At 41.1% G+C, this 13,013-nt stretch overlaps 2 protein-coding genes across 4 annotated transcripts in view; one reads left to right on the top strand and one right to left on the bottom strand.

Moving 5' to 3' along the window:
* Window positions 1-5,424, bottom strand: part of ppfia4 (PTPRF interacting protein alpha 4) — a 53,830-nt gene extending 48,406 nt beyond the window's left edge. Inside the window, exon 1 of the mRNA XM_029503301.1 lies at window positions 5,167-5,424. Coding sequence (XP_029359161.1) covers window positions 5,167-5,424 — 258 coding nt within the window. The remainder of the gene's footprint in view (window positions 1-5,166) is intronic.
* Window positions 5,425-8,296: 2,872 nt separating this feature from the next.
* On the top strand, window positions 8,297-12,223 carry tmem183a (transmembrane protein 183A). Of its 3 annotated transcripts, none has more exons than XM_029502324.1 (8): window positions 8,297-8,484; window positions 8,817-8,906; window positions 8,991-9,161; window positions 9,249-9,405; window positions 9,544-9,715; window positions 9,938-10,018; window positions 10,147-10,302; window positions 10,659-12,223. In XM_029502324.1, exons 1-8 carry the CDS (start codon window positions 8,421-8,423, stop codon window positions 10,842-10,844), a joined length of 1,077 nt encoding a protein of 358 aa, XP_029358184.1. In that variant the 5' UTR covers window positions 8,297-8,420; the 3' UTR covers window positions 10,845-12,223. The 3 variants fall into 3 exon arrangements, with proteins under 3 accessions (XP_029358184.1, XP_029358183.1, XP_029358185.1); XM_029502323.1 differs by having other exon boundaries at window positions 9,535-9,715; XM_029502325.1 differs by lacking the exon at window positions 8,817-8,906 and having other exon boundaries at window positions 9,535-9,715.
* The last annotated feature ends 790 nt before the right edge of the window (window positions 12,224-13,013 follow it).

Genomic DNA, 13,013 nt, shown 5'->3' with positions numbered 1-13,013 from the left:
GCCATGGTTTTACTGTACTTTAGAGAGTAATGGAGATGGAAGCCAAGAAAACTGCACGTACATCAATCTTTTTGGATGAAGCTGGATTCAACCTGGCAAAATCATGCCACAGGGGAAGAAATGTGATTGGACTGAGTGCAGCCATGGATGTCCAAGGCCAGAGAGACGCTAACGTCACAATGTGTGCAGCACTGTCCAACAATTATTTGCTGTTTCACAAACCACTCATTAACCCCTGCGATAAAGAAAGGCTCATTTCTTTTGTGGACGACCTGCATAATCGACTTGTGCCAGCAGAGGAGAGAAGTCGAGGGATACGAAACTAAGACACTCTGCTGCAGTCACAGACTGGTTTGCTGCACATCCCAGAATGACAGTATTATCCCTGCATCTACACTGCCCCTTTCTGAATCCCAGAGAGGAGTTTTTCTCTGTGTGGAGGTGGAAAGTTTATGATCACCATCCACGTGACCAGATGTCCTTACTGGATGCCATGAATGCGGAGTGTAGAGACACTTCTCTTGAAGATTGCCAGAGTTGGATTAGACATTTCACAAGATACTTTCCAAGACGCATCGCCAGAGAAGACATAAAGTGTGATGTGGCCAAATGCAGGAGAGAGGGAGGACTAGAACGGTCACAGCAAATATTTTTTCATTCTTACATATTTTAATTATTATTAAAGCCCTGAAATTTGTTTTGGAGCTCAGATGATACAAACTCTAAAGACAGTTTTGAAAAAGTGACTTCAGTATTGATTGATTCTTGTTAGCAACTGAAAAAAACTCTAAATTATCAGCAAGGTTTTAGAGCATTTGAAATGTTTGATATTTGTATGAAGATATCTTTAATAAAAGAAGGTCATTCCTCAAATGTCAGAGTACTTTAACATCAGACTGAAAATAATTATTTTACTGTCCTGTCCTCTGACCACACCCAGCATCCTGTGGTGCATTTGTACATCAATGCAGTATGTTGAAAAGATCCGCCGTGGTATACAGTCAAAAACAAGATGTAGTTAAGACGAGTACATTTTTTCTGTATTGTAATGTTGCCCAAATGCAAGCATCCATACAGCTTGTACTTTTGAATTAGATTCAGGAGTAAGTTTATGATATACTCTTAAACTCCACAGCAATGTAATCTATGATAGTACTGTACTTCATTTCTCTAATTTGGTTGTTAAATGTAATGAACTCTTCATTTACACCAAATGAGGAAATAACCAGTGCCTGGCTATTATGTTGGTCCACAGACACAGGGTAATTTGTGAAGCTTTAAACAGTGAGCAATTTGTGTCACCTTCCCTCCAATGCTAGACTGTGCTATGTTGTGGGCTAAGGTCAGCCCACCCACTGTCTGTTCCTCCAGACAGAAGGAGGGGGCCACAACTGTCTGAGAGAGCAGTTAATGGACTACTGAGTTATTGATAAGTTTGACAAACAGAGTGAAAGCAACAGAAACAGGAAGGAAGCAAACGTGTTATATCAATTTTTGTTATATATATATTTTTTTATATGGGAGCACACCATTGTGGAGACGCTGGCGCTCGAGGTAGAAATAGGGAGTGACAGAGGCTCATACACATGAATATAGAAATCCACATAAGTATGCATGCATGTGCACGAGATAAATGTCTGAATTTGTGTTCATGTGTCTGTACAAGGGTACACAACTTCTCCTGCTAGAAGAAGTCTGAGGCGGTATGTGTAAGGTCAAATAAACAACAGAGTGTGTTTGTGTGTGTTTGTGAGGGTGGACATACATTTGTATGGTGGCTAAAATAACTGGTGTTATGTCTGTGACTGGAAAAGGTGTCCAAACATCCCAACAATCACTCACACACTATCAAACAGACTATGTAGCTCACATCCCACCAGAAAGGTCCACACATCTTTAGAAAAAGGGAAAAATGAAACAATGGGTTAGAGGCTATTGATACAGTGTTCTCTCAAATAAGAAGCTAAAGTCAAATATTTGGTTTGACAGGGTCATTGAAATCTGTCGGTGACCTTTGTATGTTTCTTGTGGCGCTACTGCTGAGAGGCGTTCGCTTTGCTTAACAATGGCTTTGTCAAAGGTTCAGTTATATACCTACTCATACCTCCAAATCTTAATAGGCTTACTGTTTATTCTTGTCCAGAGTAAACAATGTAACAAGACATCTGTTGACAAGAAGGTGAATACATTTATTTCATAAATTGTCAAACTGCTCCTTTAGCTTAGTATCATTTTTAAAATCTGGTTTTACAGGAGCACAATGCTATACTGCTCCTTTAATAATGCTGCATTTCTAAGTCAATGTACAGCTATTAATAATATAAAATACTGACAATATACAAAGAAATATATTGGTGGAAGAGGAAGACAGAGCTGCTTTATTTGGACTCAGTGTTCACTTTCTCTGCATTGCACACACATATGCACAGCTGCTTCAACTGCTTGCTTTACAACACATTCTGTTTGACAGTGTCAGAACAGTTTTTCTCACACAGTGGAGCTTCTGTGTGTGTGTGTGTGTGTGTGTGTATGCCATCTCTGTGTTTAAGTATGCATGTGTAGGTCTCTATGTATGTGTTTAAAACCTAATTTTGTCTGTGTGCAAATCCATCAGAGGGCTGTATTAAAAGCATTATGCACCGTAATGGGCTGACATGGTAATCTGGAACTCTATTCTCTGTAGTTAATGAACATATCCATCCTAGTCTGTGTATGTGTGTACATGTTTGTGTGCAGTAAAATTGAAGTGTCCCATTTTTATGACACTGCTGAGGCAAACATAAATATGAACAGTGATGCCAAGGTGATCGGGGTTTATGTATTTTTTACAATAACAACACAGAGGGGCATTGAATCTTCAATCACACAATTTGGTTGTGTATGTGTGTATTGTATGTCGAGATATGACAGTTCGGGGTCAGACCAGCCCAATGGAGTCACCGAACCTACAGAAAATAGATCAAAACACAAAAACACACATGCACACACCTAGTAAGTGAAGATGAGAGTGAGACTTTTTTTTTTTTTTTTCCAGCAAAAGGAAAGAGACGAGCGCTTGGATTTTGGGCGAAAAAAGGCTGCCCTGCTGTGCCAACACTCATACATCAGTCTGCACCTTAGGAGCGGAGAGAACTGAACACACACAGAGGAAAAAATACATTTCACACACAAGGCTTACATAGACATGGGCAGATGGAGGGCTACACAGAAGCGGCAGCAAGAGCGTGTAGGGAGCTGTAATGGTATATTGCAGTCAAGGGCATAAACACACCAAGTATAATAATGTGGAATTTAGCTGAGACTCGGCCTAATTACCACTGGCACATATAGGATAGCGTGGTCTGCAGCTTTGCCAACTGCTACAACATTGCTCTAATATATTCATCACACCTAAACCTGTGATATCAGATACAGTATGTTATTTTTTCCACACTTGCCCCTAGTTATCACAGTTAAGTGCACTCTGCACTAACGATGCATCGAGCTCAAACAATCACTTAATCCCAACTCAGATTTCCTCATTTGTCCGTCAGCTCCCTGCTCTGTAGCTGGTTCGAGAAAGGCCACTGCTGTGTTGGTCATGTGTGTGACTGTGTGTAGTGAGGGAGGGAACAACCGAGCGAAACAGAGAGCAAGAGACAGTTTATGCATATGTACGCCACTCATAGTGTCTGCATAATGTCCCTGAGGTCTATGACTGTATAACTAATACCTTTATTATAGTTCGAATAAAACATCGCACTAAACCAAGCAGGATTAGAAAAAGAAGCATGACAGCCCCTTCCCACACTCTCCTCCTGACATGCACATGCAGTCACACTTAAACACATATATAGTCAAACATACACACACACACATACATGTGTGGAAGCAAGCAGCCCAGGGCCATGTACACTAGCGGGCAGCCATGTTTCTTTCACAAGGGGCTGCAGTGAGGCCGTCAGCGTCAGCATGGTTCTCTCCCTCGTTCTCTGTCTCTCTCTCACACACACACACACACACACACACCATACTGTGACATCATGCTCTGCATTTAGACCAGAGGGTCAGAGGGTAACACAGCTTTATGTGCTGAATCTTCATTGTCGTCATGCCTGGTGACTGTACCAGCCCTTATTCAGCGCTCTCTCTCACACACAAACGAGAACAAACGTCAAAGATATCACAGTTTACAATCAGCCTCTGCTCATCATCCTCCTACATTACCACTGACAGGCAAGCCACCACACACAGAGGTACACAGACCTTTTTCCAATCCGGATTATGATGGGTGGACTCACTCTGCCTTCTCCTGAGCAAAGCTCTCAACATCTGGCCTAGACCTTTCAAATCAGAGTCAACACTCTTCTAGTGAGTGTAAACCCTCAATCCACATCCTCTCCACCTTTCAACCTACTACATTACCGTTTTACCTATGAGACATTTAGATCCTCCTTTCTGGCATGCAGCCACTTAAGCTTTTGAAGTGGTATCTGCCTGTATATCCCCATCATCTTCACAGTTATGCTCATGGTGCTATCCTGGGACATGCAGGAGTGTTAGAGGGATTCCCCAACAGAGGTATATTAGCCTACCGAAGAAATAATGCTCTGTCACCCTCCTCGTGAATCCAGGTCTACCATTGGGTTTGTGGCACTCTTGACGTGGATACCCCATAGAAAATAGGACATTGTGCCATTTAATTATTGAGAAGCCAAACTAGTAGTACCAAGGCAGGAGTAACCTGCTGGCTGATAACCAGACCCCTGTTCAAAGTTTGTATTTAGCATGCATACCTGCAACTCTTATAATTTGATTGGGACGCGTGGTCCTTTTCATGACAGGGCCACGAGACAAGGCAGGCTATAAGACAGCACAATCCATCATGTAATTTATGATGTTTTGTGGCACATTCTCACAGCGAGATTTCCGATCCTATGAACACAAAGAAACAAGTGACACTGGAGTTTTTGAGGCTTGTGGACTTCTGGGGCTCCAGGTAAGTTGTCTGCTCTGCCAGTTATAATGATCCATCCTTGAATTTCAAACATGACCTGCCAGCTTTTCCATCATGCAACAAATTCAAACACTTCAACTTCCGCAAGACAAACAAAGCCACGTCCACCTTTCCCCAAATCCCGACCGTCCCCCTCCAGGAAGGGTGGGGTTAGGGCCGGCCCTGCTCACCTGAGGCAGCGCAGCGTTGATCTGCCGCTGGAGCACGTCCCTCTCGTGCAGCGCCCCCTGCAGCTTGGTCTGAGACTGTATGAGAGTCTCCTGAGTCTCCCTGAGGGACTCCAGCAGCTTGTCCCTCTCGTCCAGCATGTTGACCATCAGCTGCTCGAAGTTGGCCTCCTGGTCCGAGCCGTTCGGGACTCCTCCGGTGCCTCTGGGAGGACCAGCTGAGTCTCCTTCATTGATGGTCGGCATCACCTCGCACATCATCTTCCCCTGCTCCGAGTTCCAGCCAACGCTACAGGAGACTGTCGCTGTCGGGATTAAGAAGGCAACCGTGTGTTTTACAAGCCCGATGCACAGATTTACAACTGATAAGGGGGCCTTTAAAAAGCCCCGCAGCACCGATCAGCCCCGGTGATCTTTGGTACGAGCCTTATTCTCAGCCGGTACATTTCATGTGCATCAAGCATGAGGTCTTAACGCTTTATGTCGCCTTACCTAATCAGAGTGATTGAAATGACGCGATGAGGATTGACCTTTCATCCATATTAACCGGCGTTTTTTTTCACCCACTGAGCAGATCCGCCCTGCCCGGCGCGCCAGGCGCTCACATGTAGAAATCCCGGCGTGATGTGATTGACAGCTCAGAGATAGACGGGAGCGTTTGGAGGGGTGGTGCCCGCAGAGACAGAGATCATAGTAGCCTTCATCGGCAGGAAAACATCAGGCTAACAAACACACTCAAAAATATATATATGTATAAATCCGAGGGGGACGCTTAATATGCGTCCCTAGTCCTGCGTACAGCGCCTGTGAGTCTTATCTGCATCCGCCTTCCGAGCTTCCATCTCTCCTCACCGCCACCGACGCTGCCTCCTCCTCCCACACACAGTGGCTCCGTTACACACACACACACACACACACACACACACGAAGGGGAATCTGCAGTTGCCCCTACCGGACCACAGCTCTAGAAATGCGGGAACAACTCCCCACTATGAGCCTATAAGCGTGTTGCACCACATGCGCACGCAAATCAGGACTGAAATGAGCTGGTGTTTTTTTTTTTTTTAACGTCATCTATACCAACCGTGACCATAATCATACACTTTGGCTATATCATGTTACAACAACCAGCGCAGAGTTCATCAGTGGTTGGCGAAATGTAATTAACTTTTCACATCAGCACCACTAAGCACCTCCATGACACATGATGGTGGCAGCAGCTCCACTGAACGTGTTGCGCACTTGAAGCGGACCATCCAGCGCACCCTGCAGGATTTATATGACGAGCCTTAAGACTATAAAAAATGATAGTATTTGAAATGAAGAAAAAAGAAAAAGACACTGTTTTTTTTGGCTTGCCCCGCATGTATGACTAACTCTGACTCAAAAAGTCGGATGTTTTTTTTCTCCTTTGTTTCAATTTCTTATTCCACAGTATCAAAACTGTGATATACTGGACACTGACTAAACACTAGATCAGTGATTACTACAAATACTCCAGCTTTTTGTGGTTACACACAAATAAGAAATAAAAAGTAGCTCCTCACAAACGGGAGAACAGCAATAAGGGAGATCACAAGAGGGATTGCACTTAGTTTACTTTACTTTATCAATATAGAAATTAATCTCTGCCTCCGAATGCCCTTGCTATACACTCTGACTCAAACAATGCTGACTTTTAATGTTGTTGGAAGGTTGTTTAGAAGAAAAGCATGTATTTAAAATAGCGTTTGTGTGAAATGAATTCTCACAATCAAACAAAACAAATATGGGACAGAAAAAGCTCTCATTGCTGTCAAACAGACAGCTCTTTGGTGCCACCTAGTGGTTAAAGGAGATCTACTAAAGCTGCACTGCAGAACAACATTTTCATCAACTGACTTTTTGTGACCTTCACCCTTCACATGATGACCTATATAACAACTTTGATTGTCATGTTGCGATTAAATATGTTCCAAGTTTTATTTAATTTATTTTGTACAAGTTTATTATTTTATGAGATCACCAGTTAAGATATTCTTCTTCAGTACATTTTAAAAAGCTATTATTAATGTTGCAATGACCATTTATTTGACAGCGACAAAAAAAATTCTCTTCTCAATGTCTACCAAATATCGAGGACTGGGGTTTGGACATGAGTTTTTATATATTTAATATATTCGGGCAAAATTAATTTACTCAGTGAGGAAGTGAGATTTCTTCAGAATTTATTGGCAGAGATAATTTGGTCATTTGCTGGTTTGCTGGTAATAAAATTGAAAATCCATTTTTGTTCCTGTTATTGATCCAAAGATATATAAGATCTTCAAGGTCTGACAATCTTAGTATTTGGATAAAAGTGAGTGAATATTGCAGTGAATACTAAGGTGAAATCAATATTTCAAAACGGAGTGACTGAAAACACACAGCAGTCATAAGATCTTTGACAACATGAAGCAAACCTTAGGCAGGCGTCAAAGGACTTCATGGGGACATGACATCAACTGACTTGTCCTCTGACACATTTCTAAAATTGAAGGAAATGATATAAAATGATAATGATACTTTATTAGCAGGGAGTAACTTTTCATGGCCAGAAAAGTCCCAAGTAACCTGTGTTTATTCACAACCTATTTATTCCTTAATGATATAATGAAATCCTGTCTGTCAATTGATATGACAGACAGAAACAATCCAAATATAATAAACCATTGTATTAAAAATTAGGAAGAATTGATGTTGAGTCCTTAAGAAAAGCAACAATTGCTTGATAGGCTAAGTATGAGAATACCAATACCCAGGGGAAGACTATGGATGTTTAATTTGCCAACTCAGGCAGTGGTATTTCTGCATGAGTGCAATTTTTGATCCAGCATCCTGTTCTAATAAGTCTTCCCTAAAGGCTCCCCTTACGATTTTTGTGCATTCTTTGTTAAAGTTGCAGTTGCATTGTGAATTTTTGGAAGACTTGTTGTGATATGCACAGGGTTAGATTTATTTTTTTTTATGCTCGTATGTTTTTGAGACGTTGAAATTTCAGTCAGGGGAAGTCGCTTCAAAGTTACACACGACGGGGGAGAAAAAAAAAAACAAGGCAAAAGAGAACCATACTCTCGCGATAATTTGGACGTCACATCAGTCCATGATGGCCGAAGATCCTGGTGGAACACTTTTCAATTTCTCTCTCATTTTTCTTTCTTTCTATCTACCTCTGCTTGCCATAGAGCGATGGCAGGACTCACACACGCGTTAAGCGCCCGTAGATCATTGGTGTCGACATGCCCAAGAAAGGGAACCGAAAACGGCTGAAATTTAAGGCCGGAGACGTTTGTTCTGAATCAGGTAGATGACCCGGCTAGCTGTGTTAGCAACCAGCTAGCTCTGTTAGCAACACACACCCGGCTGGTTTCGACTAGTTTGCCCTTTAACTCATAAAGTTGAACGTGATTTATTTGACTCAAGTTTATCACATTACATTACAATATTTCAGTAATCCGGCCCTGCAAAGGTTATTTTAAGTTTTGGGTTGTATTGCATTGCCATTTAGAGTGTATTAATAAAGTGTCATGACAGATGGGTTGTGTGTTCACTTACTGAAAATTAAACTTGTAGGGGACTTTTAAAGTCAAGACCCAGTATAATAAACACACTTAAAACATATGGCTTTTCCTTAGTCACCGTTGCTGATTATGCTGACGCCGATCCAGCCGTGGTGAAATCAGGGCGGGTGAAAAAGGCTGTCGCAAATGCAGTTGCAAAAGAAGGTAAGCCCATGATTGTGCCGATGTCGCGTTTGCATAAACTTTGTTAGGCACTTAAGTTACTATTTTTATTTGTTCTTAATCTAGTAAAATTACTCTGCGGGCTGGAAGCATCCCAGGGTGCTGTGGAGGAAGTCTTGTCGTCTGCAGTGAGTGTCCAAAGAGACGCTTTGGACAGCAGTGATGATTTAGACCCTGAAGAAGGTGGAGAAAATGAAACTAAAGCAGCCCGCAAGAAGAAAAGCAAGAGGAGAAAGGGTATTATTTGTTGGTTCTTCACTGACACTAAGATTAGTGAGTGTGTGTGTACAAGGTTGAAGAGGTGTTTCCATGTTTCCTCTGCAGAAAGTGAGAGCAGTGATGGGGACGAGTATCCAGTGGATATTTGGTTAATGCTCTCCTCCTATATTCGGCCAGAGGATGTCTGCAAATTTGCTCTGATCTGTAGGAATGCGTGGACGGTAACTTGCACTGCAGTTTTTTGGACCAGGCTCTACAGAAGGTGAGGCTTTTTTACTGATTAACCCGCCCTGGGGAGAGATTTTGTTGAATGATCTATCAGTCCAAGGGTAATTTTGTGATTTTCATGTTTCTCTTCCCCTTTTCTCTATTTTTATGTTTATGATTTAAGATACTACAGGATGGAAGTTGATCTGCCATTTCGCCTCCAACCTGACTCTATTGACATGAAGCAATGTCTACGAGCCCGTGTCATTCGCTCCTTGTTCCATTTGTATGAGCCGTTTAGCTTGCGTGTCTCAAAAATTCCTGCCCTCCCAGAATCCACACCTACAACCTTGCTCAATTCCAAGGTAAATCAATGGAACAGTGTTAGTCTCAATGGACCTTAAGACATGGACATTGAGTTTAAGGAGAGAATACGTTTCTCATCTCTTCATTTTGTGCTTTTATGTTTCTTTATAGGACCAAATGCACAGAAAAAGTCTTAAGCCTCTTTGCATTGATAAAAATGTATATTCTAGTCTTAACCTGTATAAACTGCCATTTCATGTGCTTAACCTCTCCTGTTGCAGTGTTTACTGTTCTGGGTCAAAAAGTTGTCAGGTACTAGACCAGAGGGATTGTGGGAATTCAACTTCAAGTTCATAAAACAGGTAAAAGGTCTCCTTAAAACCAATTACATTTCTTTATCAAGTATTGGCTTCATTATATATTGATAATAGCATGTTTTTTCTCCTAATATCATATGTTATGAATATTTCTGTGGTCATCTACATCACAGCATGGGCACAGTAAGAGTGGCTGTGCCAAGTCCTTGTGCCTGCCCAGACAGTACCAAGATGTCCACACAAACCCGGACACTGACTGTTATGTGCTTCAGATCACAACACTTAACTTCATCTTCACCCCTGTTGTCATGGGCATGACACTGACCTTGGTTAGTACTTTTTGCTTAGCTGTACCCCCTAAACAATTTTTCCTTTTTAAGGCAGATGCTGTAACTGTACAGTGTAAATCAGAAATGTTTTTGACATCCATAACTATTCTGTTAGTATGATCAGATAGTTCTAAGTGCAATATAAATGGAAATAAAATCAAAATAGCGCTATTCCTAGGGAGCAGGACTTTTTTTTTTTTAAGTTGAGCTAGTATCTAATAATTTATATGTACGTATGTATAGTCTCACCTACTGGCAGCGTGTTTGTTAAAATTCTGCTTTTATGATTGTCGACTTCTCCATAACGACCAGTGCACTTTAGCATCAAGTATTAAGTCTCACTCTGTATGTCTCAGTTCACAATCAAGGTCAGCACAGACATGCGCCACCACCGTGTTCGCCTGGTGTTCCAGGACTCGCCTCTCCAGCGGGGGAACAAGAAAAGGGATCAGGGTGGGACCCAGATTGTGTTGGATCCTGTACTCAGTGTGAGGCTCATGGACTGGTGGCATCCACAGTACCCTTATGTGTCCTCCACATAGGAGTCCTCAGTTACTGCTGCAACAGACTGCCACCAAGAACCCTGATGTTAATAATTTCTCTCTTCAAACAGAAAAATTATGTTGATGATGGTGTTATATGGTTTGTTCATTGGCACTAGATGTCAATTTTATATGGCTGAATCATCCACTATTAGTGTTCTTCCTCTTGTTTATACAAATTTGTCAATTTCCACATAGTGATATTTAGAAGTATTTTCAAAACTCATCAGCATCACCAGTTCCTGAGTCTTTCTGAAAACTTTGTGTAAGTAAGGCTGGGTCACAACGAAAAGAAATGATTATCATGATAACTGGAAAATCATCATTGTTTTGATGTGGATTATATCAAAAAACATCAGATCGTTTTGTAGATCATCCTAATTCTGTCTGGGTGAACTCAAATTTAAAATAGATAAATGGCACAAAAACTTCTCGCTGTATATACAATACTGCAAATGGGTTACAGTAATAGTTGATAGGTATATTAGCCAGGCGTACATTCAAGACAAAGAGAAATGAATGTTTGGTATTACCAATTGCATTAAAGAATTAAAATGTATAATTCACACCTACAGTATAGTTGCATGTAAAAATGTGACAGTCTTTTTAGAAGGCATCTGGAAGAACAACAATGTGGAATATTACTGTACCCATAGCCCCTTTTATGTTTGCTTAAGTTACTCCGAAATGTCTGGATTTTTGCATGGATTTTGATTTTGACAGTGTTGCACCAACATAGTTGAGAGACTCTTTTTTTTTTTTTTTTTTTTTTTTTGTTTGTTTCCCTTGATGTATTTACTTCAACCCAGCCCCACCTTGTGAATCGAATTACACTTCTCTACAGTGAAGGGGCCAAATAGACGATTTTACTTGTATGCCGCTAACTCATCAGTTGATTTGGGCAATTTTTCTTTCCTTTAAGCATATCATGGCTAAAAGTCTCTTGATTTTCTCTTTGCTGATTGTGTGAACAGTGTCCCTAATGCCATCACTGGACTACCAATCTCAACTTGAAAGGCCCTAAGCATTAAAAGCTGGCTGTTTTTATGTGCTTTGAATGTGAGGTAAATCATACCTGTATCATATTGACCTGGTCTGGAATGAAAGAAAGCTGTTATATAGCTGATTTATCAATCAGGCACAATTAAGTACATTTCTTATGGTTGATTTACACATATGTATATATAATGAATTTAAAAGATTAGCCATCTATAGTTCACTCTTCTTGGCAGTGAAAAGATAGCCGATAACCTCGTTGCAGAAGACAGCTGGTTTTGGTTAGCTGCAGTTGATGCTGTTTTTGTTGGTGGTGTAGTTTTATCAGATGATGACGAATCTCCTCTTATGGTCAAACTTAATGCACTGAAATAAAAACTGAAACTGCTCATGATAAATATCTCCAGTCTTTTCATTCATTCTTGCTTGGGGCTACATTTGTTCAACACCCTTTTCTTGTATTCTCCACATACAAATTCATAATCTGTGCCTCAGCTCCAACAGCCAATGGAAAATGCAAGGCCCCCTCTCACATTTTTGTATACTTGAATTATCATTGTGATGCTGTTGTATAATTTCACGTAGTAGTGCAGTGGTTCTCAAACTTCTTTGGTCATTCCCCACTTTGAACAAGTGGGGATTTTCAAGACCCACTTGACCCTTTCGCCCCAACAAAAATCTTGACAAATTACATTTCACTTTATGAAACATCAACACCAAGTTCAAAAAGAAAATAAGAGTGCAATTGTGCCATCATAACTGAGATCTTGAATCAAAAACAAAAAGTACAGTAGTCAAATAATGAAAGTGTTTCATTTGCAATCTGTGCAAAAAACAAAAACGAGAACTTTCCCTGTATTAGTGGCTGCAATGTGCCTGTTTTGCACCGCACATCCTCTCAAAACGGGGTTGTAGGCAAGTCATGTTCAATGTTGAGCTGAGATCTGTATTTCGTTTTCAGAGAAGCAACAGCTTGTCTTCTGTGTGTGTGTGATGGTGCTGGCTTCTTTGTGGTCAGCCTGATAAATGTATCCATGTTGCTCACGGCTACCTGTTACCTTGTTGTCCCGCTGCAATTATCATTGTTTTCGCACTTTAGTCCCAGGTTACATTTTTCTCCAGGTCTCCTAATGCTCATTAATCATTTATCCATTAATTATTACTTTGTTTGTG

This window comes from Echeneis naucrates, chromosome 5 (assembly GCF_900963305.1).
Source record: "Echeneis naucrates chromosome 5, fEcheNa1.1, whole genome shotgun sequence".
Taxonomy (NCBI): domain Eukaryota; kingdom Metazoa; phylum Chordata; class Actinopteri; order Carangiformes; family Echeneidae; genus Echeneis; species Echeneis naucrates.
The sequence above is the reverse complement of the archived record's forward strand: the minus strand, read 5'-3'. Positions and strand labels throughout refer to the sequence as shown.